The sequence below is a fragment of the Euleptes europaea genome, chromosome 3, assembly GCF_029931775.1.
Source record: "Euleptes europaea isolate rEulEur1 chromosome 3, rEulEur1.hap1, whole genome shotgun sequence".
NCBI classification, from domain to species: domain Eukaryota; kingdom Metazoa; phylum Chordata; class Lepidosauria; order Squamata; family Sphaerodactylidae; genus Euleptes; species Euleptes europaea.
In genome coordinates, this window is record NC_079314.1 from 78996821 (window position 1) to 79023038 (window position 26218).

Below are 26218 nucleotides of genomic sequence, written 5' to 3' on the forward strand. Positions count from 1 at the left end.
CTGAGGAGGGCGGGGTTTGGCAAGGGACTTCAATGCCATAGAGTCCATTTGCCAAAGCAGATACGCCATCCATCTGTATAGAAAGGCTATGAGCCTGGGATCTGGAACATAAGTTCTGAAGAATTATTACGTGAAACGCCAATGATGAAAAAGTGAATGCGAAGTAAGAACTTACCGGAGACCTATTTTGGCTTTCACCATTCAGCTTCAAGGACCTTTTGAGTCTTGCAGCTTTCTTCAATCAGCTTCAAGGACCTTTGAGTCCCACGGAACTTTGTTGTAACATACTTAGAATTGTATGAGGTTTCACCTTTTGAGAATTGTGATATTTGTGCCTTTGCATTTAATACTGTTTGTACTTTTGCATACATTACAGTTTGGAGTGCTTATGTACACAATACAGTTTGGATAATTGCACCATTGTGTTGCTTTTTGCCATAAGTGCCTGTGATTTTCCAGTAACTACCTGGAGGTTGGCAACCCTACTTCAATGCCATAGAGTCCAATTGCCAAAGTGGCAATTTTCTTCAGGTGAACTGATCCCTGTCACCTGGAGATCTCCAGGTGGGAGATCTCCAGCCACCACCTGGAGGTTGGCAACCCTAATCTCTTAAGATTTATACTCCTTTCATGCTTGAGGCTGTAAGGGGGGTTGAGGGAAGTGAACCAGTGAGTCACAGTAACCTTCTGAAGCAGATGATATAAAAATGACTCTAGTGGGATCTGAACCCACAGCCATTCAATGTCTGAGTAGAGCCTTGCTTCAGTTTCTTAGAACTTCACTGCACCACAGAGACATAGATATACTTGCCATACTTTTCACTGTCAGCTGAACACAGGCCACAGTTGCATGGTTCTAGATAACGTCCTTCCAAGTCTTGGGCCTAGGAAGCTTGCAGCATCTACATGAGATCAGCCAGTGGCCTTGTAGCACAATGGTAGTGCATCTGACTCCAGATCAGAAGGTTGTGGGTTCAAATTACACCAGGGTCAGGCATTCTGAGTATGTGAGTGTTTTTCTTTTTCCCTTACTGTGCCATTTCAGATTGCGCCTATTAGATGAAATTCTTAATGCTCTGCTGTGTGAAAACCATCTGCAGATTAAAAAGTAGCCATGCAAGGAGCAGACCAGGCTAGGCCTTCTTCCAGAGCTGGGGTTCCCACACACACCTTAACCATAAGGGTTGCCATTTGCCTGCTCCTAGCAGGTAAACCCCTGCCCTCAGCTGCAAACTCTCACCTTTTGAGAAATTGTCCTCCATAGTGACTCTCTAGGAATTTCCCCATGTCTCTGTTACCTTTCCCTTAGAGATTAGGGGAAATTCCTAGAGCATCACCCAGAAGTGATGTAACATCCTCCCCAAATTCCATCCACCCCCAGCTCCGCCATGGCAACATTTGCCAAGGCAGTGCTGGCAACGCTATTAACCAGCCAGACACGGTTGAGATAAGCACATTCCTCAAGACATGTTAAAAATTATGCATATTGGATATAGTTTGGGACAATGAGGGCTAGAATACTTGGAGCTCTTTTTTCTGATCTTGTGACCACAAGTACAAGATGTTGATGGCCATTCTCTGTAGTTTGTTCCCAGCACCTGTTACTCAGAAATTCTAGCTGGGGACCTACACGTAATTGTGGGAGATAAAAGGCATTAATATTGATTCTCTTCAAGTGGACTTCACCTAGATTACCTTTAAAATGTGGGTTTTGTGATGCATGTCTTCTGCTTCACCAATGTAGATTTTGATTTCCTAAGATATCATGTTTGTATTTTGTTAAGAGTTTTCCTGAGGAATAACATTCAAGCTCAAATTGTGTACTGGCTAGATTCACACACATACACACACACACACATAAAACATTGGTCTCTAGAGGCTGAAACTAACACACACACATCATTCCTCCATCCTGTCCATAAATATGTGACTTCCCATATTCTTCATAGTACCCTTGCTGCTATTGTAATGCTGGTCGGTATTCTTCTAGGGCTTATAATTTGGGATGGCTGGCTAGGAATTATCCATGTTCTAGGCCTTTAAAAAAATCAGATTGTTGCCAAACAAAACTTCTTTAGAGTTGATATGTCCATCTAAAACATGACGGATATATCAACTCTAAAGACGTTTTGTTTGGCAACAATCTGACTCTCTTGGAAGATTTATCTTCTACTAGTTGATTCCTGCTTAACTTCTATATTGCCGTTGCAATTGCCCACAAAAGCAATTTTTTACTCAGGACTGCAAGTGTTCTTTCTAAATTTGCAGACTTTTCCCCTCCTGTCATCCTTCCCACTAAACTCTTTTGATGGACACAACCATAGAATTCCAGTAAATACAAAGAAAGCCTCTTTCCACTCTCTTTATTCTTAGATTAAATGTAATAGCATACAGTTCTTAATTATCACTGACTAGGGAAAAAAGATTTCCTCTTTGCATAAAACAGAAGCAAAACAGAAACATTTATAAAGCCATCTTGCTTCAAGATATGAAGCTGTTACATACAATATTACTATACATATGTACATTACAAGTATATTATATATAAATATAATATATGTAATCATGTGACCACAATAAATATTAGGAAGGGGGTTCTCGCTTTATTTTTAGGCACATAGCTTAGAAAAATGCAGAATCTGCACAATCTTTAAGAGTCTTGGATTGACTCACAAAATTTTCACACTGAAAACCAAATATAGTATGTAAAATACAGCCACATCATATGAGGAATTTTTAAGTTTCCAGTATAATCATACTTGGTTTTCTAATACTATTGCTCTATACAGCTATTACATGTAAGAAAATAATCTGCAGCGTTTTCAATTCGTTTGTGTTTTACTCAGCTAGTAGCCTAAGGGACTATGAGTGCTTAAAAAAAGTACATGATATCTACAAAACATATGTACAAATAAGTGCAGTCAATACAGGCTTGGCAAACTCTTTGGAGCTAATTCATCCAATACTGGGAAGTTGTGGGGGGGGGGAGAAGGAGCTTTCAGTTACAGCAGTAGAGAAATATGAATTCACTTAAAAAATTGCTACAAACTGAGGTAACACCTGTACTTTAAAGATAGAAAACATTCAAATTAAATGCAAAAATAATTTTTTTAAAAAACTGGCAATCCTGACAAAGCTAGGTCATCATTGATTGATATTTGTGTGCACTCCCTTCAGTACAAATGGAAACGAGACAATCGAGCCAAAGGGAATTTTTCAGGCTATCTGTACCACATGTTATAATGTTTTGATGTACAGTCATGGGGTACCTGAGATTGCACTCTAGTAAGGGAAGCTATCTGCCTCTCTTAAGAGAACAAATGTTCAGTGGATCAATGCGAAAGACATCGACTTTGATTTGCAGCTACAAATCAGACTCTGGCATGTCTGACATGTTTGTCATTAGGTAACCAATACCATAACGACCATTAGGAGCAGTATCCACAGTTGGGGAACCAGTCTGTTTTCGGTATATGTTTTTACCAAAACTTGGAGATGGCACCTCACTTGGACTCTTGCCATGAATCAGACTAGTATCATCTCCCTCAAGATTCACAGGCTCCTTTATGATTCGCCCTCTTTTGTAGGAAACAGCTGCTAAGCTACCAGAGCTATCATCAATAAGGTTGAAGCGACGAATCAGGAAGACTATAGGAACAGGGAGCATAGCCAAAACAATCAGGGATATACACACAATCAGCCCCCATCTTGGATAGCTCAGGAATTCCTCAGTAGCCTGTATAGAGATATATCGGAATAGATATTATTAGTTTATCTTCTTTATCTAAGCCAATGCAAGATACAACTTTTCTTTAGGATTAAATCAATTATTCAGTTGGAAATGGTACAGAACAATGTTACACATACTTCTTGAAATATATTATAATACACGCTCCTACAGTCTGTTTTGCTTTTAATTTATTTGGTAATTTATATTACAAATAATCCTGCCTTGGGCATCCACTGCCAAATTCTGTTATAAGGAGGTAGGAGCAAGCTCTCACAAGCAAACACACCATCAAGAAGACTGATATCTTAGTAGCAAATAGCCCCAACAGTATGAGCAGAATATAAGATCCATTGGCCAAACAAGATCACTAGAGGGGCATGAAAAGGCTAAGCAGGGCTGCTCAGAATCCTACTCAAGTCTATTCAATGGGACTTACTCCCAGGAAAGCATTTTCAGGAAACATTTTCCTGAGGACAGAATAAGATCTTTCAGTGTGCATTTGCTATACTTCTTTTCGAAAGAAAGATCTTATTCTCTGCTCAGGAAATGTGTTTCTCAGGCAAAAGTGTTGGGATTTATAAGCTAAAAACATGTAATTTTCATACGCAAATGAAAGTTGCAAATTAATTTTGTATCTATAGTACTGATTATGATTAGTGCTGCTGCAGGCTTTCTTTTAAATTAGACACTCACCTTATGCTCGATCCATGCACTGTAACCAGGAGGGCTTAATATCATTTGGACAATGCTAGCTACCAACAGAGATAGCAAAACAATAGGGGAAATATATTTCCATGTGTAATAATAGTATGGGTTTGGAGAAAAACCAAGCATATCTTTCAGGTCTTCCATAAACCTGGGGAAGAAAGGAAATTTATCAGCTCAGACATTGTCATGTTAATGTTCAAGCAAACTTGAGGGTTTAATATACTGACAGAGACTGAAGAAATATTTATCCCCTGGTGTACTGTATAACTTCATTAAATGTAAGTAATAAAGAATGTTTAAAGTACTTATATAGGGTTTTCCTTTGTAAAAGAATCTATTGTGCCAATAGCACTGTAACAGGTGTAATTGTTGACAGTGTTGAGTATTTGAATAAATCAGGATGTGTACTTACTTGTCAATCCCATAAAAATAAGACATAGCAATATTCTCCAAAATGACGACAATCAGCAGTGGCAATGTAGCTGAGTAGTCATCAAACATAGTTACGAAGTAGTTACCAGACCGCTGCACAAATATTAGACCAATACAAAATGCCAGAAGGCAGCATACAACTGCAATAAAACACAAAGAAATGGGGGTGGGGGGAGAGAGAGTTACCAAAGACATGATAATATTCTTGATATAATGTATTTATTTTTATTAGCTGTCGCTACATATTCTTTCCTTGCAAGAAGGTGCCTTTCACATATTATCAGTATGTTTCTGGGCAGCAACTACAGTCTTCAGCCCGCTAACTTCTGACTGTTCTGCCTACTTAGAGTGGCCCACCCAGCATCAATTTGAGCCCAGGCTGTTTCTATTGTGGCCCCCACACTGTGGAATACGCTGCCCGAAGAGGTCAGGGGAACCCCCTCATTGAAGATCTGATCTTGTTTGTTCACAAGGGCAACCCTGGTGGGAATGGACCTTGAGGCTGTAGGCCATACTTCCCTTACATGTGCACAAGTGAACACTCGAACTGAGAGAATACTACAATTATCTCCCATAACTTTGATGATTAGTAACTAGAGAAAGGCATTTCAAAACCCAGTGTTGAGATATTGAATTTGAATAACTATGAGATCTCCTAATTCAGAAATTCACTTCAATGAATGTGAAAAGATGATACTCTCATTTGGAAAAGGAAGATCTGGGATATATATATAGTCATGAGTGATCTTGCTGATGAAGAACAAACCACTGCCAGATAAGTTAGTTGGAAATGTATAGCTCAGATTCCTATTTTTAATAAATAACAGAGTTAATTTAGATTCTGCCAGGAAGCAAACATATGGGATGGAAACACAATTGAGGACACAAGTTTATTGGTTAGAAATGTTTATCCTCACTTATCCAGACTGGTCAAATAAAAAATTCTTAGTTATATCACATTCTTGAGGTCCCCTTTTTTGCCCATTTCAGACCTAAAGCAAATCATTTAAGGATTGCAGGTTTCATCAGGAAGACCTTTGAGTTAAAGTCACAATAGAAACTTCAGTTCTGCACTCTTGAACAAAAGTTGTATCCCTTTGTATCATTAACATCTATCCTTTTTTACTGCCATAATAATCCCAAAGAAAAGCAGTTGGATCCAAAGGTGGTGATCTGCAAGTATCATGGCACTTTACGAGCAGAACCGCATTTCTGTTAGCCAATCCCTCATCCATTGAAGACCACCATTTTATCCCCCCATGCTGTTTTGTAAGAGTCCCCTAATCCTGGAACAGAATTTGGAGGCGGCTCAAAGGGCTGCAGCAGGACCCAGGAGGGAAGAAAGCACATGAGTCTTACTCCATTTGCAATACTTTGGATCCAAACCAAACATTTCAGGTAATTATGATTTTCCAGGTAATAAAACTAGAAATACCAACTGGAGGATCATTACAGGAGTATACTGTAACAACCAAGCTGTAGTCAAGCTGTTTTCTAGTGTTCAGTTTCAGCACAAAATGTCTCTTATTCCTTGGAAGAGAAAGAGCTACCTGTACCAACTTACCAGTCAGAATTTCTTTTCTCACTTTAAAGGTATCTACTATAGGAGTAGTGATCCCTTCAATGGTTCCAAACATGCTGCCAAGCCCCAAATTGACCAGCATGAGAAAGAACATCACTGACCAGAATGGAGAAGCAGGGAAGTGTGTCATAGCTTCTGTAAAGGCAATGAAAGCTAAGCCAGTTCCTTGAACTGCCTGTGAAAGAGAAATCCAAATGCTCAAGTAGGGGATAAGGCCAAACAAAATCATTGTAGAATATTGTAAGCACTGTTTCTCATCAAAGAACCATAAGCTCAAATCTTTACATCTATCACTGTAGAACAGGGACTTTTATCCAGTGGCTTGGGAAACACATGTTGCTCTTTGACATGCCATGTTCAGGGCTGTAATGGGAGGCAGGGAGGGCAGCCACTGCCCCATGGCAGGCAGAGAGGGTGGCAGAACTGCCTCTCCTACCCAGCCCACTCCTCCTGTAGGAAAGGCAGTTCTGCCGCCTTCCCTGCATGCCACATGGGTGGCAGCTGCCCTCCTTGCCCCTCCCAGCTACAACCCTGATCATGTGTGCCTCTTCTAAGTTCAGTTCCCCAATGTAGCATCTGCTCCATGTTCCAGGAAAGTGGGCAAGGCCCTTGTCCAGTGGGGCTTGTGGTTGGCAAGTGGTTCCCACCTTGAAAAGCCTACTGCCAGAGGAACAGGTCAGCTGCAAAAGCCTCCTTGAAGTACAAGCCTCATGCCAGAGAAGCAAGTAAATGTGTTTGTTTGTTTTTTGGTTGATAGTAATTGTGAATTACTCTCCATGAGCAGCGGAGTAGCAGTGCCATAGAACATTTCTACTGGTTTCAGTAAAGCTACTTCAGAACTATATTGAATTCATACATGTACTACCCCAACCTAAGTAGCTTTTATTTTCTGTAGCCCATACCTCAATCAATATGCATTTCACAATGTGCATTTCAGTAATCTCCTGCGGGCACTTTCCTTGTTTCTAAAACTAGGCACAATTAAAACAAACATAGTTCCATATTGCCTCTGAACTGTCATTTGTGCTTTTTGCTTAAAAGGCTGAAGAATCATTCTAACCTTGTCAAGTTCCTCTTCGATAAGGCAGGGTTTCAGACCAAGAGCAGGAAACTCTTCTTCCTTGACTTTCTTGATCATATCATAAACCAAACTATAATCCTCTACTGTGATGTTAACAAAATTAATATGAGGAGGTATCACAGCCCGGCTAACATTGCCTAGCTCCAGAAGTTTGACAATCTTTTCAGAATTCCTGGAAAACACAAGGAAATACAGATACACACAATCAATCCCAAGACTCACTGTGTACATTCCTACATGAAATAGACTATAAAAATGGATAAAGAAATGAATATTCATACTGGATAATGCATTTCTCATTTATGATATTTGCTTTGAAGCCCAGAACAGCAAACACCACCAAAGTTGCCAGCACAGAAGTGAAAAAATTGATGAAGGACACCAGAACAGCATCGAAATGGCAGTTGTTGTCTCTCTTGTTGTAGCTTGAAAAGGCAATGACTCCACCAAATCCAAGCCCTAAGGCAAAGAACACCTGAGTAGCAGCTTCTCTCCAGACCTTGGGCTCCAGCATTATTTCAAGCTGTTTGAAATTAGACACAATAGATGTCAGCTACAAAATACAGCATTTTCTCCCATACGGAGAGGCAACAAATAATCCAGGAAGATAACCCACATTATCCTCAATCCTAAACCCAAATTTCAAACCAGTTCCAGTCCAAAATTGAATATAAAATATACACTACTGGATAATCTATGAGGCATTATTGGTTGTTGTTTTTTATCTGACTCATGGGTCGGTCAAGACATAACATAGTTATCTAAAATCAATTATTTTTGCTCTTTCTTAAAAGTACCAATACTATGAATGTTTTTGTTTGCATGGCTTTCAAGCGTAGGTATGTTTATGAAGCAGCAATAGTTATTTGGTAGACTAGCAACTAATGCATGCAATTAAGCAGGATGGACAGGGAAATCAAAATCAAATGGTATACATAATGCATCTGTAGTGAAATCTGAAGCAAGTTGCACCCTTCTAAACTCATGGACACCAATGGATTTTGAAGGGTTTCACTCTCCTTGTACTGCACTTTTAATGTGAACACATATAATGAGAAAAAGGAGAACCACTTCAAATAAGAATTGCAGTACAATCCCTTTGAGAAGAACACTCTTAGCCATTTGGAACATTTATTCCTCTAAACAGGTGAAACTGGCAAGGTGTATAAAATATTTGCTGTTGTTTTTGGAATGCCAAATTGCTTTTCTGTATCTTTCTTTCCTTCTCTAGTTGTGTATAACAGTCTCCATTACAAGAAACTGGGACAGCTCATTTTGAACAGGAGACATGGAATTTACTGTGTATTGAACTGTGTGACAGGTGTTGGCAGTACCATTATTTTCGTAACAGAGACAATCAAAATTGCTGTGTTATTTGCATTATCACTTTCCCCCTCTTAAAGCAAAAAATTGTTTTACTATTCTTAATAATCTCCTAGATATTTACAGAGCTAAAAAAATATTCTATAAAAATGTATAGTACTATAAATAAAACTATTCAGAAGGAAATATTGACACTTTGTAATGCAGTGCCCCAAATACAAATCCTCACATATGCAGTAATACCAGTGTATGTGCACTAGGTGGAGCTAACTGTACATTCTTAATTCTTTCTGAATTTCCACCAGTTGGACTGAATGTATTTCTATTTGCCCATTGCTTTGAAGCATGTCCTAGTAATGTTCATGTCCTAGTAAAGTTCTCCAAAATTCTCTAGTCCTAAACACATGTAAATAGCATTGATTTCAATGGAACCTATTTCTCTGGATGTGCTCTGGATCAAGCCTCACAATGCCATCTATAAAAGTGCAATCATATCATACTTGGTAAGCCCCACTGAGATACATTGGCTATTTCTGTTTAAATATACATGGGATCATCTGTAAACTAAAACCATTGGACAGGTGATGGCTGATCACAAACAATGCAGTTCTGTTTGTATATAATGGCAGCATACATTTGCTACAGGACTGGAACTTCACCTCATCAAAGGGGTTATTTTTAGATCAGAATACAAATGTAGGGTTTCTTTACACATTACTCTGAGATAATCTGAAGAGAAGTGAAATTACCAACTGTTCTCTAATGGTCTTCTGGGAATAACATAACGCAAGGGGCAAGAACCCTCAGCCAAAAACCATGGATAGTAGCAGAGAAAGACCTAGTCTCAGGAATACATCTCAAACAGCACATTCCTGAGATCTAAGAGTAAAAGCCCTTAGGAGACCAGGAAGGCACTGCGATGGTGTCCGGGGGCCCCATGCTGGTGTCTGGGCAACGAACACCGGCATAAGTGGCCTGAACGCCGGCGGGAAGACCCGGACGCCGGTTGTGGGGCGCTGCGGTAGAGCTGCCCTGGGACGCCAACGGAACTTCTGGTGGAGTCCAAACGCTGTCAAACGCCATGCTGGGTCCAGGGGGGTTATGGCTCTGGGTTGGGGGAAGAGCTGCTTTTAGGCAGCCTCCAAAGCCCTTTCAGGCCGGGAACGCCCCTTTTTATTTTTGCCGAGATATGCCACCTATGAGGGTTGCACGGATTTCAGAAGGGACAAAACCTCCTTTGGAGGCAGCACAGCTGCGTTGCCACCAAAGACCGGCGCAGGCATTCCTCTCAGGAATGCACTGTAAGTATAATGCCTCTAGGATTGTGAAATAAATGCATGATAGAGCAAGAGGGACAGGTGTGTGCAGTCATGGCAGGTGAATTTATGCCAAAAGATTTCATGGTGGAAACATTTTACCTAAAGGATTTTGATATCAGCTGTTTTCTAATACGCTACTCTTTGTCAACATGGGCACAAAAATGCTTTCCTAAGATCCATTAAGGCACAGCCAGTGTCAAAGTTACCCCGGATTTATAGAAAATGTTGAAAATATTCTGAAAAATGGCCATGATTTTCCACATACCAAGGGATTAGGATTAAGTCCAATTCAGCTGCTGCATTTGACTTCCCGTGTGACTTTTCCTAAATCTCTTAATCATCCAACTAGCTTAGTTCTTCATCATTAAAAATGAGTAATATTTTCATTCTTCTACTACATACTTGTCTTCAGAGAAGGGAGTGTCTTTTAATAGGGATTTATAACTACCTCGTACATGTGATCTTGAGCGAGGACTGGTGATTTATCCACAATGAAAATTAGAACACAGTGGCTAAAAACAGTCCATTGTAAGATAGATTTACTTATTTATTTGATATGTACCCTACCCTTTTCCAAAAAGGGCTTAGGGCAAGTAACAGCAAGTAGTAAACATACATATAATCAAATGCACAGTTAAAACCATCAAGCCTAATCTAAAAACATCAAATATATATCAAATACATATCCATGGTGTCTTAAACTAACTCTTATTCCCTACCACATTTAAAAGGCAAAATATTCCAGATGATGGCAAGCCAGAGTGGCAATAAATGACCCCCAGCTGGCAAGGATCTCAACTCTGCTAATAGTTCGATACAGGATCAGATTTCATGACTTTCCACTGGTATCTTGCCATATCTTTCTCTTCTACCTGATATATTTGAACACAAACTCATTTTCCTTGTTACAGGAGAAGGATCACATTGTATATGTATGTGTGTGTGTGTGTATGGAACTGAGGGTATGTAGTTCTCAGACAGTTCAGTTGCGTATATTGAACAGTTCAATAAAAGTGACTTAAAAGTAAAATTATCTAGAAGGCACAGGGTACAGGAGGACAACCAACACTTGACCTACAGACAGATCGACAGATAAATGGATCAATACGATTCTTTGTTGCAGAACCACTTTTTAAAAATGCTGTAGCATGACATCCTTGTCCAACCTTCTTTCAAAAGACCTATGAAATGTAGCCAGGATCATGAAGTGAGAGTCTGGGGGGAGACCAAACTGAAAAAAAAAAGGTAGTAGTATCCAGGGCAGTGTGAGGCTGTTAGGGAAAGTGAAACGGCAGTGGTTATGGGATGGCCAATGGGAAAGGAAAGAAGCAGCGGAGGGGAATACTGGAAGAGAGCAGAGAGTTGAACAACTTTGTCATTGTTTGACCATTCATAATATTTATGTTTTATGGGTGTCGTTATTTGTCACTTTTGAAATGTACCACTTAGGAACCATGACTGGCTCTACTACAGAAAGAGTATCACTTATAATAAATAATTTTATTTGGCATATGCAACTGTCTATGGAAACATGTTCAAGAGCGCTGTATCCCATAGTAAACTATTCTATTGCCCTCATGGTGATCTTGGCGAGAGAGTGGTAAATGCATACATTTATGGATGAAGTGTGGATGTTTGTCTATAATAGGCTCCTTCACACATGCACGCCACACATAAGAGCTGCTTGCCCTTGCTGAGATCCCATGTCAGTGGGTAGTACCCATTGCATGGGAAAGACCCTAGTTCCTGTGAGGGAAGGCTTGGTTGCTATGACATAAATAGGATGAAACTTTATTTGAACTGTAACCATTTCTCACAGAAGGTACACTGTTAAATCAATAAACTATCCTCAACTAGTTAAATATAATTTGATACAAGGGCGAGACCAGAAATCATTCAGACATAAAACAATGTCTAATGCAGGAAAATCATTGGTGGAAACCAAGTACATACCTTAGGGGTAAACATGTGACGAATGCCATCCAGTGAACCATTTAAGAGCAGCCCTCTGATTAGAAAGCAAATAAGTACCACATAAGGGAAAAGGGAGCTAAAATACATGATCTGAAAAACATGAAAGAGATTTTACTTCGTTTCTCATTGTTTGACCATTCATATTTCATGCTGATAAAATCCAGATACCAAATCAACAAATTGTGCCAGCTTAAATGAAAGCTACAGCATTATGGATTCATTTCTTATATTTTTCAAAGGAAATCTAATGTTTTTTTAAAAAAATAATTTTCCTATTTCTTCTGAACACCACTGAAATAAATTGTGTCACCAAGAAATCAGCAGTGTTGCTTTCAAGAAAAAGTATACCGTGTGTGTGTGTATGAACTCGTTGTTGTAATGGCCTAGCAAGCTCTTTGAGAACCCCATTTTCTGGAACTATGAGATTCTGTTGCTGTCCAAGAAAACAAGTTTCTGTGTCCTAGGGCATCAGAGGAATTGCAGTACAAAACACAGTTTGCAAGTCAGGAATCAGAAATATTCCAGAAGCTGTCTGCTGAATCTAAAATAACAAAGAATGTTGTGGCATCCTAAAGACTAACACGTTTCTTGTGGAATAAACATTTGTGAACATGAGTCCACTTCATCAAATTAATTTAAAGAATTTCCCCCTTCTCTCTCTCTCCTCTCTTACTTGCTCCCGTTGCATTCTCAGAGTTAATAATGGTTTTGTATTGCAAACGTGCCAACACAAAACAATATATTGAAATCTTGGGTTGAAGTACCTCCCAGCCAGAAGCAACAAGTCAAAAGATCAGTGAGATACTCAGCTGAGATATACAAACACAAGGACTAGCCAATTGTGTCCCCATAGCTGCTATCGCCGGACCCAACAATATCAGCCATATCAAGGGCTCATTCATTTATGAATGTGTGCGTGTGTCCACATATAGAGCTACATGGTCTCATGTGCAAGCAATGCCTTTCTGCCATTTATACTGGAATAAGCAAGCAATTTCTATGCAAGAGAATAAATGGTCACAAAACAGATGCTAAAAGTGGAAATACTCAGAAAATTGTGGGGGAGCAATCCACCCTCCCTGGACATTCAATAACAGTAGACTTAACAGTTGGTGTACTTCAGCAGAAGGGTTTCAAAGGAAGGCGTTGGCGAGAAGCTGCTGTATTGCAATTCCTATGATGGTACTATTAGTATTGGATTTAGGAGCGACTGGGGATAGTAACTGACCTGCTTCCAAGTTTATGTAGTCTATTCAGATTTACCCTGCCTAGCTAACTCATCAACAGTTCAGAGGAGTCTACCCTCACCCTGACTGAACTGCTTATTGTTTTTTTCTGAGTCTTGTTTTTATTTGTGCTATGCAATCTAATAAAAGAAAGCTATCAGGGATACCAGCTGTTCTACTAACTCCTCTCCCCCCCACACACATGCACGCATGCTGTTTGTAACTTTGTGTACATGGCCATTTTCACAGGACAGGCTTGTGTAGTTTTCCCAATGCTGCTGCAGCTGCCAATATAGCACAGTAGCAATGGGGCTTTCGCGTGATAGACTTCCCCATAGTTTCTCTGCCCTAGTCCCCCAGCAGCTGCCATTCTCCCCCATACACACACCACCAGGACTTTTTCAATTTTCTTTTAAAATCACGAATTGAATATCATTATAAAGATATAAAAATCTTGCGGGGGGGGGGGGAATCTGAATTCCAAGCTTTCATTTATTTTTAAAAGTAAGTTGCTAACATCTTTCGTTGTGGAGATATAAAGAGAAATGAATATCTCCACAACCAAAAAGGCTAGAGACTTACTTTTTCAAAAAAAAAAGAAAGCTGGGATTCATAGAACCTGATACACAGACAGTTATATCATTATAATTGTATAATATTTAATTACTGATTTTAAAAAACACCAAAAGCCACCCTGTGACTGAGGGATAAAATGGCTGCCACAGGATTAGGAAAAATGGATGTTGTGCAGGCAAAGCAGGTTTGGGAAAGATCAGAAAAAGCTGGGGAAACCCTGGGAGGGGCACAAATACACCACAATGATCTTGGGAATATGGGAAAAAACTTCATGCATCTGGTGCAGTGAAACTGTCTCACCAAAGCTGATGCCACATTAAATGTGTTAGTTGTTAAGATGTAATAACATTTTTGTTACTTTGAAATACCTATACAGGCTGTTGGAAATATTGGTGCTTTACTGTGATTTGCATCAATGTACAGAAAAATGTAACTACAGTCAATTCAAGGAAAGGAAAGGAAAGAAGAACAGTGAATATTCTCAATAATGGCTCACTGGAATCTCTGCATCTAAGCACTGAATCAATCCTATGCCAGACCTGGCTATATTTTGATTATTTTTTAGCTTTATTCAATCATTTGTAAACTGAAAAAAAGATTTAAGAAATGATATCTTGTACAGCCTAAACACCTGGGAAGATGGAAGCTAGAAACTAGTTTGTCTGAAGCGACCAATCCTTAGAAAGTCACAGAGAGTTAATCATGTTCAAGTCCCACTGAAATGAACCTTGCAAAAGAGAAGTAACCAGTGAATTGTACTTAGCTGGAGCAGGATGTGAAGAAAAATTCCCTCTATTTATCACAGGTTTTATTTTACCACATACCAGTATGACTCAGTCCTCTTGCCCCAAGGGCAGGAGGTCATAGTAGAAGTTCCCATGTGAGCAGTTAACTTCAATGCACAGTTCTGAGAACACATCACCATTTGATTGACAAGTCAGGACAACTTGCAAAAGAACAAGAAACATACATAATTTCCTCTGCAATCTTCTACTTTGTAACTGCAATGGTCAATCAAACAGAAATACATATACATGTCTCTTAAAGAATTATCTTTTCTAATTTCAGTGGAAACCAAACCTTTAGGCATACTGTCACATGGTTTAGATCAGTTATGGATGAATTCAACATGGTATATGTACATAACCAACTGAGAAGTGAGCAAAAAAAAAATTGGAGGAATTTTAGAAAAGAGAAGATCACTTCAATGTTTTTCTCCTGTTATGTACTAGGGATGTACATTTGTATAGCAACTAATTGAAACCTCAAGACCAATTGATATAGTTATTATATCTAATCTAGACTGAAAAAATAATGCAAATTTATAATATTCAGAAACATTTGGAACTGTTAATTTGTCTACATGCCTCGTCTTGTTTAGAGTTCATGGAGGTCATAACAAAGGCAAGAGATACAGTAACTGACAGGGATATTCTCCAAACTACTGAGTTACATAGATACCACCATTGAAGAGGACTGTGCTGAGAGGTATTTCTTTTCTAACTTTTTATACCGATCACTCACAAAATCAATGACCTGGGGAGGGTTTTGAGTCTATTATAAAAAGTGTTTCCTGTTTGCTTGCCATTCTGTTCTCTGGAGCTGTACCTTGTGAGGCACAGGAGCGAACATTATTTTTGCACACACTGGAAGGGGGAGAAGGAATCCTATTTAAAGTAATTTTAACTAACCGAATTAAGCAAACAGCCAAACTAGATATAACAAGGGGATCCTCATGTATTTGGATCTGGACATGAGTCTAGATATTTGCATTTAAAATGGAGGTGACTTTTATTTTTAAGCAAAAACAGAATGCACAGGTGAGGGAAGAAAGCCCCTCTCCACTCCAGTGCCTTATCTCACTGCACCCCATTTCTCCTGACATTGGAGTTCATTTCTCCTGACATTGGAGTTGGACTCTTGGAGAAGAAAAAGGTTAAAGAAACAGAGTGCAGCAAGGTTAGAACGGGACACAGAGTTTAACTTTCCTTACTTTCATCTGTTTAAAAAATAGATGCCTGCCACTTAAAACATGAATGGGCAGACTCCTCTATAAACATATTGTTCACACCTCAGTGTCTTGGTAAGAAGGCTGAATGGTGGCTTTACAAACTGAGCCCACCCTTACCCTATTCTGACAGGCCTGGAGCAGAGAAGGATTCACATTCCTGCTAAATATGGTTTCCAATGGCACTGTAATTATTTGGCTGTTATTTGTGTCCACTACCAAACTTCTTGTACTGCTGAACATTCCCTGTGCCCATTTGGCAAGTGAGAATTTAAAGAATCTATAAAATAGGAACTCTTTTATTTGTCACTGATAGACCTATCCTCCACAAATCTGTGTAATCTCCCTTTAAAGCTGTCTATGCTTGTGGCCACCACCACATCCTCTGGCAGGGAAATCCACATTTTGAAATCCCTCATTGAGTAAAGAAGTATTTCCATTTGTTGCCCTTGCATCTACTGACCATCAATTTAATTAGATGTCCTCAAGTTCTAGTATTTGGGGAGAGGGAGAAAAAGTTCTCTGTCCACTCTTTCTACCCCCATGCATAAATTTACAAACTTCTATTGTAACTCCCAATAGTTGTTTCTTTTCTAAACTAAAAAGTCCAGGACTCTTCAGCCTTCCCTCCCAGGAAAGGTGCTTGAACACCTCGATCTTCATGATTGCCATCTTCTGTACTTTTTCCAGCTTTGCAATGTTTTTTTTTTTTTTTGAGAGGCACACAGTATTCCAAACAAGGCCACACCATAGTTCTATGCAGAGGAAATATAATATAAGCTGTTTTATTTTCAGTCCCTAAGGTAATAATCCCCAATACAGTAGCTGAGAGTATTCAGTTAATCAGCCATTGGTCCATTCATATGTTTGTAAGGTTTCTTCTCATCTTGATTTTCTTGTGTCATGTCCCATCTTCCTGGCTCCTATGAGTTCTAAGCCTCTGTTCTCTTTCCAAAGCCTGATATCTGCAGCTTCTGTCTTATTTAAGTGTAGCCATGACACCTGCCCTATCATTTCTACAGTACTTCTTGGCTTACATCTTCGCATAACTTTCTGCCTTTTTATTCTGATCTGATCCCTTTTCGTGTGCCTCTTCCCACTTGCATATTCCCTTAACAATTACAATTTGGCATGTGGGCTCCTAATTTCTCTTGGACACCGGTATCGTGAACACCCATCTTTGACACTTGGCCTGGCAATGTGTTTCATGAGTCTGATCCAGATCCAGAAAAGAAAAGAAAAAAAGTTGGAGAGAGCCACCTGGCAATTCCATTCTTCCATTCTTTTTTTTTTAATTACATGCATGTATAAGCATTACACTGAAAATGAGTTATAATTATCAGCAGAATCTACAGTAAATGAAAAAAGAAAAGTTCTCATGCCGCAACACTCCCTCGCTTTTTTTTTAATCCAAGGATAACTTCTGTATTAAATAGACTACAATATGAATGCTTATGTACCAACATTTCCCCACTTGGGATTACAAAAAAGCACAATGAGTCATCGCTTACAGCCTGCCCATACAAACTTTATGAGAAGCTAGGTAAAGGGATGTGGTGACTAAGAATTCAGGAGGCAAATGTGAAGAAGGCCTACACAGACTCACCTTGCCTGAAGACTGGATTCCTTTTATCATTGCTAGGCACACCATCACCCAGGCAGCCAACAGGCAGATAGTCATTTTCCAGTTTAGACCTCCACTCTCTGAGATAGAGTTGGAAATATTGAGTGCTTCTCGGTACCAGTAATAAGTGGTGGCTGAGCTTTTTTCACACTCCGGTTCCACAACTGAACAAATAGAAACAAACTCAGAATTGGTTACTTTTAGATAGACAGCAACATGTAAGCTTTTATCCAAAGCATTCTGAGAAAACTCAAAATAGTTCTTACAGAGTTTGATACCCTCATGTACAAAATACGCATACTTACGTTGCTGATGACTCAGGAAACTAAGGAAGCTTTTTGGTTCTTGTGGGTTATCCGGGCTGTGTAACCGTGGTCTTGGTATTTTTTTTCCTGACATTTCACCAGCAGCTGTGGCAGGCATCTACAGGTAGGGAACGGAGATCTCCTGGAATCACAACAGCTGCTGGCGAAACGTCAGGAAAGAAAATACCAAGACCACGGTTACACAGCCCGGATAACCCACAAGAACCAATGAACTCTGACTGTGAAAGCCTTCGACAATATAAGGAAGCTTTTATTTTACAGATCTGGTATAGAACTATAATTGCAAGTGGTCATATATCATGCAACCTTCCCATATCCATGTGACAAAGTAAGCATATTCTTTAAGATTTGTGCATAAGTTTGTCAGTTTTAAACTGGCCCCTCTATCTATTCCTTTAATATTAGTTTGATCTGCAAACAATTATCAGTTAATATTATTTAGCTTCATGCCATAGAAAGCTTCAATTGCCCCTTTTAAGACATTAAATCTCTATTAAAGGGACAGGCATTTTTTCCTGTCCATTTGTCAACCTTATTTCTGTAACAAAGAGATTCCTAAATGTCTATTTTATAATTAAAATGAGAATTTGGGAAGACTTTGTACACATATATTAGGCATTAATGCACTGAAAGTGAGCTTTGCTTTTGATTCCCCTTGCATTAAATCCATCAATTTTATTTCTTTGAGATGTAGAGCTGTGAGTAAGTGATCTATTATAAATGATGTGTCTCTACCATAACATGAAGCCTGACCCCTATGTATGTTTATCTGGAAGTTAATCCCATGGCATTAAGTGAACCTTATTTCAGGATGTGAAGGCTTAAGAATACAGTTGTGAACCTACAGGTAGGGAACGGAGATCTCCTGGAATCACAACTGATCTCCAGACCTCAGAGATCTTTCCTCCTGGAGAAAATGATTGTTTTGGAGGTTGGGCACTATGACATTATACCTTTCTGAGGTTTCTGTAAATTGGTTTCTGTAAAGCCATGGTGGAGGGAGAAGTGGTGGACTTGGAGGCTAAAACAGCCATGCCCCTATGCCCCTTCCCTGCCATGTCCCCTGATTCAGGAGGACTCATGGGGGACAGTCCTAGTGGCAACCATTGGAGATTCACCATTCAGCCTGGCTGCCACTACACAACTGGACCTGACTTTGCCCCATCCACAGAACAACTGAACCCAGCCTGGTCCATCCCTGTCCCAGAGGTGCCCATCATGCCATGGGCATGGCCAGGCCCTAGCAGCAGCCACCGCACAACTGAGCCAGGCCAGGCCCAGCCCCAATAGTAGCCACTGTGCAACTGGGCCAAGCCCGGCAATGCCACCCACTGTGCAACCCAACCAGACATTTCCCAGGGAAGTGTGGCCAGAGGGAGGGAAGAAGGGAAAGCTGAAGATGAGGAAGCAGGTAGAGATAGGCTGGCAGGTGGGAAGACAGAAGGAAGCAGGTAAAGGGGAGAGGCTATGGGGGCTTTTAGGAAAGGAAAAGAAGACATAATGAGGCAGGGGAAAATGAGTTGTCCCCCACATGTTTCTAGGCTTTTGTTGTGATTCACTTTCCCCTTTATATTCCTGCAGAGAAAAGAACTACAGACTTGCATTTTAAAAATGAAATCTGAAGTTAGAGCATGGCAAAATTATTATAATTCTATGGCAGCTGTTGGATGTCTATGACAAACAAAATGGCTTCACAAATGCATATTTCCCTTCCACATGGCATGCAAACACATTTTGTCTGCAATATTTCCATAAACACCATATCAAACCAGGTTTGGGAAAGTTGAGAGCAAAGCAGGAGAAACCACAGGCAATGGATGATGAGGGGATGAGGGAATGACATTGTAGGTTTGCTCAAAAGAACCTCAGCTCAAAGTGCATGCCAATATATAGCAAAACCTCCAATCCTAAAAGAACTTTTATCTTTCCCAAGAGCTTTGATATGTGGACAAACTCCTGTGTGCAAGTGATGTTCAAGAAACTTGATATATCCAGAAATTAAAAGTATAGACATGTTTTAATGAGGTGAATTTATATTTACTTAGAGACATAATCTTCAATCCTGTGGTGGTAGAAAACTACCATTCAATAAGGTATCAAAACAAAATGGTATGTAAATGGTATGAAGATTATAGAGAAAGGGTGTGAATATCTCTGTTCATGGGAGCTTTATCATTGATTTCAAAAGATGGCAGAGTACAGCCACAATTTAAAATCTTATTCCTTAATCTATATATTCTATTTAAGGAATGTCTGTCAGTTTAGAATAACCATCCTTCGAGTGTATGTGGATAATCTGAGTACCAAGAAGCAATATCAAAACTGGCAAGTACCTCACATGGAGAAACTGTTCAAAACTTCAATGTTAGCTATACATTTGCTTCAGGCAAAGGAAAAATATGATTAGAAATACAATTAAGATTTGTTTCTCATATTATTTAGAGATCAAGGCATGCAGCGCCCATGAGATAATTAAAGCCCAGAGATAGACTGCATGTAATTGCGTTTCATGACATGCTAAACTAGGCATATGGCCATGAATGATTGCCTAATACTTGTTCATTAATTCTGATCAATTTATGAGGCAAACATAATATAGTCTTATTATTCACAGGTATTGCACCGCTCCTCTTGAGGTTTTTTTTATTGTGTAATGTATTCAGGAAATTTGAATGACTGGAATAAGAAAAACATTTATGGGAACTTAAATGATAATATTATTTATAGACAACTATGTCTTTAGTTCAAATGTTGACAAAGGAACAGGAAATGCTTGGAGGATAACATAGAAAGATTCCATAGCTTGGTCCTTACTATTTCAGGCAAAACAAAACAATGCTACTACAATGTTAAGTGAATGTAGAATGTAGCTTTTAAATTTTTCCTCAGGAAATAGTTTAAACAAAAATTATTCAATTAACCTATTTCCAGTTTTGAGAGTTTTGGGGTTATGACTACATTGATCTCAGTTTTGAAAGCCCAGTTATAGTCTTGCATGGTCTCCAGGGGTCTTGGAAGACTGTAACTTTGCTTAGGATTGCACTGGTTATGTTTTATTTTGCTTTTTTAGACTTATGTTAACATGATAAGCATCTTCAAGAGCAATCCTAAATAGGTCTACTCATTAATGAGTCCCATCTTATTCAGTGTTCTTACTCCTTAGGACTGTAGCACTTCTCAAGTAAAGCAATTTTTTCTTTGTTGCTGTTATTTGAAAAACACAACCAATGGGAAATGAAGTCAAGGAGCAACCAGTTGCACAGGGAAGCAAGCCTCTCTCTATATATTTAAATATATATAAACATTTAAAACAAATCAAAACTGGAAAAACAGAAATGGTGTTAATTTTCCTCCCTAATTTTGTTCAATTAGATCAAGGTTTTACATTGGACATTGATAAAAACAGTATTATTTTAAAAGTAGTATTTCACACGGGGGAAAAACAGAAACATGTTTTAATAATACCTGGGGGAAAACTAAAAATAATTACTACTTAAATCTTCACCAAAATCCCAGGAACCAACCAGAAATTGAATTAAACTGTTTTGGATGAATACATACTTGAAAATTAATAATAAGGACTTACAGGGATGAGAAGAATTTTTCACCAGAGGACACTGGTCCCATGGTAATGGGTGCTGAAAGGACTGAGAAAAGTAAAACAAACTCCAACCAATGATGACATTGTAGTAAAGAGCCACAAAAAAACACACCTAGGGAAAATGCAAAATATTTTAAAACCACATTATTTTTAGTACCAATAAAGAAATTCAAAATAACTTTTAAAAGAATTGCTGAGACCTTATGCATTGAAGCAGCAGCAAATATCAGCTTAGGAGATATCATATTGACTATTCTGGTACCGGAGTGCCACAAAACCATGAATTTACATATTTGAAGCTGATATATAAGTGCAAATACCCAAAAAGCTGACACAGTAGCTTACAGGTTCTCACACAGGAAGTCCAGAGGCAATGCAATCACAAACTGGCTGCCTTGAACAGACACTGGGGCCAAAGCTGCTACAACAGACAACATTAGTGTAGTTATCCTACTGCATTTCCATTAGGAAAACAGGATTACTCAAGGAACAACACGGCCAAAGATAGGGGGTCGAGATGGGGCCAATAAAAGCCCACTAGGTAGCCTCTATAGCTGTAACAAGATCATACTCTATATATGGATGTTTCTTCAGTAAATACTTCTTGACTATTTAATGTTATGTACAGAAGAGCTCACTGAGTTTGCCCCACCGCCTGAGAATAGGGTGGACTTCAGCTGCCATGGCACAGCACATTTTAAATCCATACAATAGCCCCATGATCTGGTAATTCAACTAAGAAGAATGGGAAGCATTTGCATTTTTATTTTACATTGGGCCCTCATGCTGTTTTAGTTTTATTCTCTAGTGCTTTAATTTGTAGTCTAAACAACTGGAATGTGTGTGCAATATTCAGTAATCCACTTCAAGTTTTAGATTAGGTCCAGGATACTAGAATCTAGAGTAGTTCCAGTCCAGATTTTACTCTTGTCTGGACTCTGGAGATAAGCAAGCTAGAGGAACTGCTATGAAGGCCTATGCTGGGCCTCATGTTCCTTCCTTCATTTATCCTGAATGAAGTTACGATATGTTTATTAAAGAGACGATCAGAATCTTCCTGGGTGACTGAAATATCTTGCAGTGTGTTAATTGGTTTCACTGTTAAACAAGTATTTGCACATATTCTTTTCCTTTGTACTTGAACATAACTTTTCAGTATTCTGCAAAATTTAACACTTCTCTATTCACAACTCAAAAAGCAAACTGTAAATTCCCATAATGTTTTAAGGTAACGTAGTTACTTACTACACAGCTTGCAAATCCAATTCCACCAAGTTTGGGGCTGATATAATTCCATACTCCAATGCTTCCACGACGGATTCTCTGGCCCACTGAAAGCTCCAAGAAAAAGAGTGGTATCCCTATTACCAGCAGCAAAATTAAATATGGCACAAGATAGGCACCTGTCAAGACAAGATGTTGAGTAACCATTAAGTGGGTGGCATCTAGACTTGCCGCTCAACCACAGCTACCATAGCTGGAATCCCATTCTCCCCAAACCAGTATGTACAGGTAGCAAGCTTTCTTAATTGCAAGAAATGATGATCAGGGATCACTTTGAGATCCGTAGCATAGTTCAGCAACAAGATGGGGAGAAATTGAAAGAGAAGTGGAAAGAGCACATAAAATAACAGAGAAGGTAATAACAGAGTGAAGTGTACAACCTGACCCTTGAAAATAGGTTGCAAATAAAAGTTGAGTGATGTAGTCCCTCCGGTGCTCTTCAGATTGTCCAGACTCGAGTCCTTTTTGGGAGCAGGAGCATTTTGCAAGTGGGAAAAGGAAAGGGTGACTATCTAATACACAAGGAATAAGGAGTTCATTCCAGGGTTTATGCCCCAAAGAAAAAGCACTGCTCTAGTTCTGTGGAAACTGGAAATGTCATCTGAACCAAAACTGAAACTTAGAAATAGTATGGGCTCTAGGCTCCCTTTTTCCACTGACTGAACACTTTCTATATGGGAAAGATATCCTACCTCTTCCATTTTTAATCTTCACTTTTCTATTTCAAAGCAACCCAAGACTTACAATTTATTACTACATAACCACAAACTCACACTGTAAAGTATACGACCTTGACCCTAATCTCACCACAGATTTATGTTGCATGCAAAGTAAGATGATCCATAAATATCATCATCTGCTGAAATAGCAGGCTTCTGTAATTATGAGAAATCCAATATTGCAAGAAGCATCAGGAAGAGACTGAAGGCCTGTTTTGCAGCAATTAGGAAAATAATTGTCACTAATCTGAACTACTAAAGGGTGTTTACATTTAAATTCTATTGACAATGAAAATTTTATTTACAAAGGCTTTTAGAAATGCCCTTTGCCACAAAAAAGGTTTAATAATAAAAATCCTAAAGTGACAGTATTTTTTATTCTCAGAATTGATTTGAGAAAGTTGGAAATTCTCAGCACTGAATCCTAGCTATTCTTCTCCATCTTTGCTTTATATGGATATATGGTTCACCATGAAGCCTGCCACATTCTTCCTGGTACACACTCACTTCTTGAGTCTTGGAAAGAAAATCCAAAGGGTCTTAAATGGAAGAGGGAGGGGGAATAGGGAACTTCAGCTTGCACCCTACGAGCTGACTACCTAGCAAAAGTACTGAACGGATCCCAGCAGACATATCACAGCAGTGCATCCTGGACTCATAAACAGACTAGGGGTCCTGTGCGTAACACCCCTGGGCACCACGGTCTCCATTGACATCTTTCCTGAAGCCCACCAAACATTTTTAGAAAGTAGGTGGGGGCAGATGGGGCTTTTGCCCAGCAGGGTTTGATTGGTAACAACAACAACAACAACAATAATACTAATAATATATTTACGGCTATTTGCCAGATAAAACAGAAACAGACCTTGCATAGAGTGAATTTACAAACCAAGACTAATCTCAGTATAAAATACCAGGTTATACATTTTCTGAATTAAATCGGGGAGTACTCTGAGGCGACAAGGCGACAAGTGAAACCGTGCAATGTGATTGGTCATTAGAGAGCTGACTGACTTGCAGATTTTTAAAAAATATTTCTCGGCAGCAGCTGCCACCACAACACAAGGATCTTCACTTTAAAACAATACGTTCATTTTTAAAAGCATCCTGCTAAACAGAGCTTCTGTCTGAAATGTTGAAGTGTTACTACTAGAGTCCTGCATGACCTCATCCCCCGACATTTGGTGGTTGTGCCTACCACCCTATGACAGAATTCCATAGCTATCCACAGATTCATGAAGGCTGGAGACCCAAACACAGATATTCTTACATCTACGGTCTTTGAAACCAAGCCGTCCATTTTTCTTTGAAAACTGAAACTGAACAGTGGCCCTTCCTCCTAAGGCAATCCTTGTTTTCTTCTGCCTCCTCAGAGCAGAACTTGCTTCAGACAAGCCAAGGAAGCATCACCTTTGCATCTATAGGAAGCATAACCCATTTGGATGCATAATCCACCCTTTCTAACTTTCTTATTGGATCTATTTATCATGTTTCATCCTGCACTTTCTTAGATCCAAAATTACATTTTATGTTAATCCTACTTATGCTATGGCCTTCATTCTCTTACTGGAGTTGATTATTCTTTGATTATTGCCTGAGGTTCTTACTGTTAAAAGGAAAAGCCACACTGTTTCACAATGAAATGCAGTGTGTGTCAGTGTGTATGTTAAATGCAGATGGATCTATGAGGTCTAGGGGAAAAAACTTGGAATAAGTGATGGGTGAGAGGTGATATAAAAGGAAAGAGGGTCATCACTTTCATTGCAACAAATGTGCTCAAGGCTTAAGAGACACCACTGAAGACCGACAGAGACAGGAATAGGAGTAGGAAACAACAGGAAGCAACAGAGGTGAGCTTAAGCTAGCAAGATCAATTACTAAATACAGACTCTTACCTCCACCATTTTTTTGACAAAGATATGGAAATCGCCACACATTCCCCAACCCTACAGAAAATCCAACTTGTGCCAGAATATACTGAAGTTTGCTGTTCCAAGCTGGTCTCTCATCTTCTACATCAGATCCCTCTTCAACATCTACATCTTTATCCTCCTGATCATCAACTGACAGCTCACTCTTCTTGAAAGCATCTTCAACAGTGTCTTCATTGGATAGGAGATCTTTAACCGACTCGATGACATCATCATCTATTTCTCTTTTTACCACCTTGCTGTTCTTAGGCATTTGCAATAAAGAAACGGGAATGCCAGGTTAAGTTCACTTTAGGCAGACCACCCAGTCTCAGTCAGTATCTTGCCTTTGCAAAATCAAAAGTATTTGCAATTGGAGGGAATCACTTGACTTGGAAGAGAATGTCAACTCTGTCTTTTTGTGTAGTGCGATCAAGAGAACGGAGATTTTGGCTGAGTGCTTGCTGTAATATAAAACACCTGTAAAAAATTAGCAGTTACGTGAAACTCAAAAAGTTACTTCAGTGGTTATTTGCAGTTTAACTATTCTGTTCTATAACATAAAAAATCATACAATTTCTTTTCAATGCTTTTCTTTACATGAATGAAAGATAAAAGGTCAGTTGCTAATCCTCCATATTCACCTGCTGTTCAACTGTATTACTCCATCTAAATATATCAGAGGTTAAATATTTGCTTAAAATAGAACGGCTGAGAAATTTAACATGCAGATGCCTACTTTTATAATGTGATACATACTGAGACATCAAAGATTGCAGCAACTATCGGACCATC

The 26218-nt window shown here is 39.1% G+C and overlaps 1 protein-coding gene and 1 non-coding gene across 2 annotated transcripts; one reads left to right on the forward strand and one right to left on the reverse strand.

The window, feature by feature from the left end:
* The first annotated feature begins 921 nt into the window (after window positions 1-921).
* TRNAW-CCA (transfer RNA tryptophan (anticodon CCA)) lies at window positions 922-993 on the forward strand. Its single transcript has one exon. It is a non-coding gene; the product is annotated as a tRNA-Trp (tRNA).
* Window positions 994-2732: 1739 nt separating this feature from the next.
* Window positions 2733-25774, reverse strand: SLC6A15 (solute carrier family 6 member 15). The gene is made up of 11 exons (XM_056846759.1): window positions 25409-25774; window positions 22756-22913; window positions 21496-21622; window positions 17566-17747; window positions 12129-12239; window positions 7815-8056; window positions 7513-7705; window positions 6435-6627; window positions 4851-5010; window positions 4424-4586; window positions 2733-3736 (listed from the first exon to the last, which is right to left on the reverse strand). Exons 1-11 carry the CDS (start codon window positions 25695-25697, stop codon window positions 3365-3367), a joined length of 2190 nt encoding a protein of 729 aa, XP_056702737.1. The 5' UTR covers window positions 25698-25774; the 3' UTR covers window positions 2733-3364.
* Between the last annotated feature and the right edge of the window lie 444 nt (window positions 25775-26218).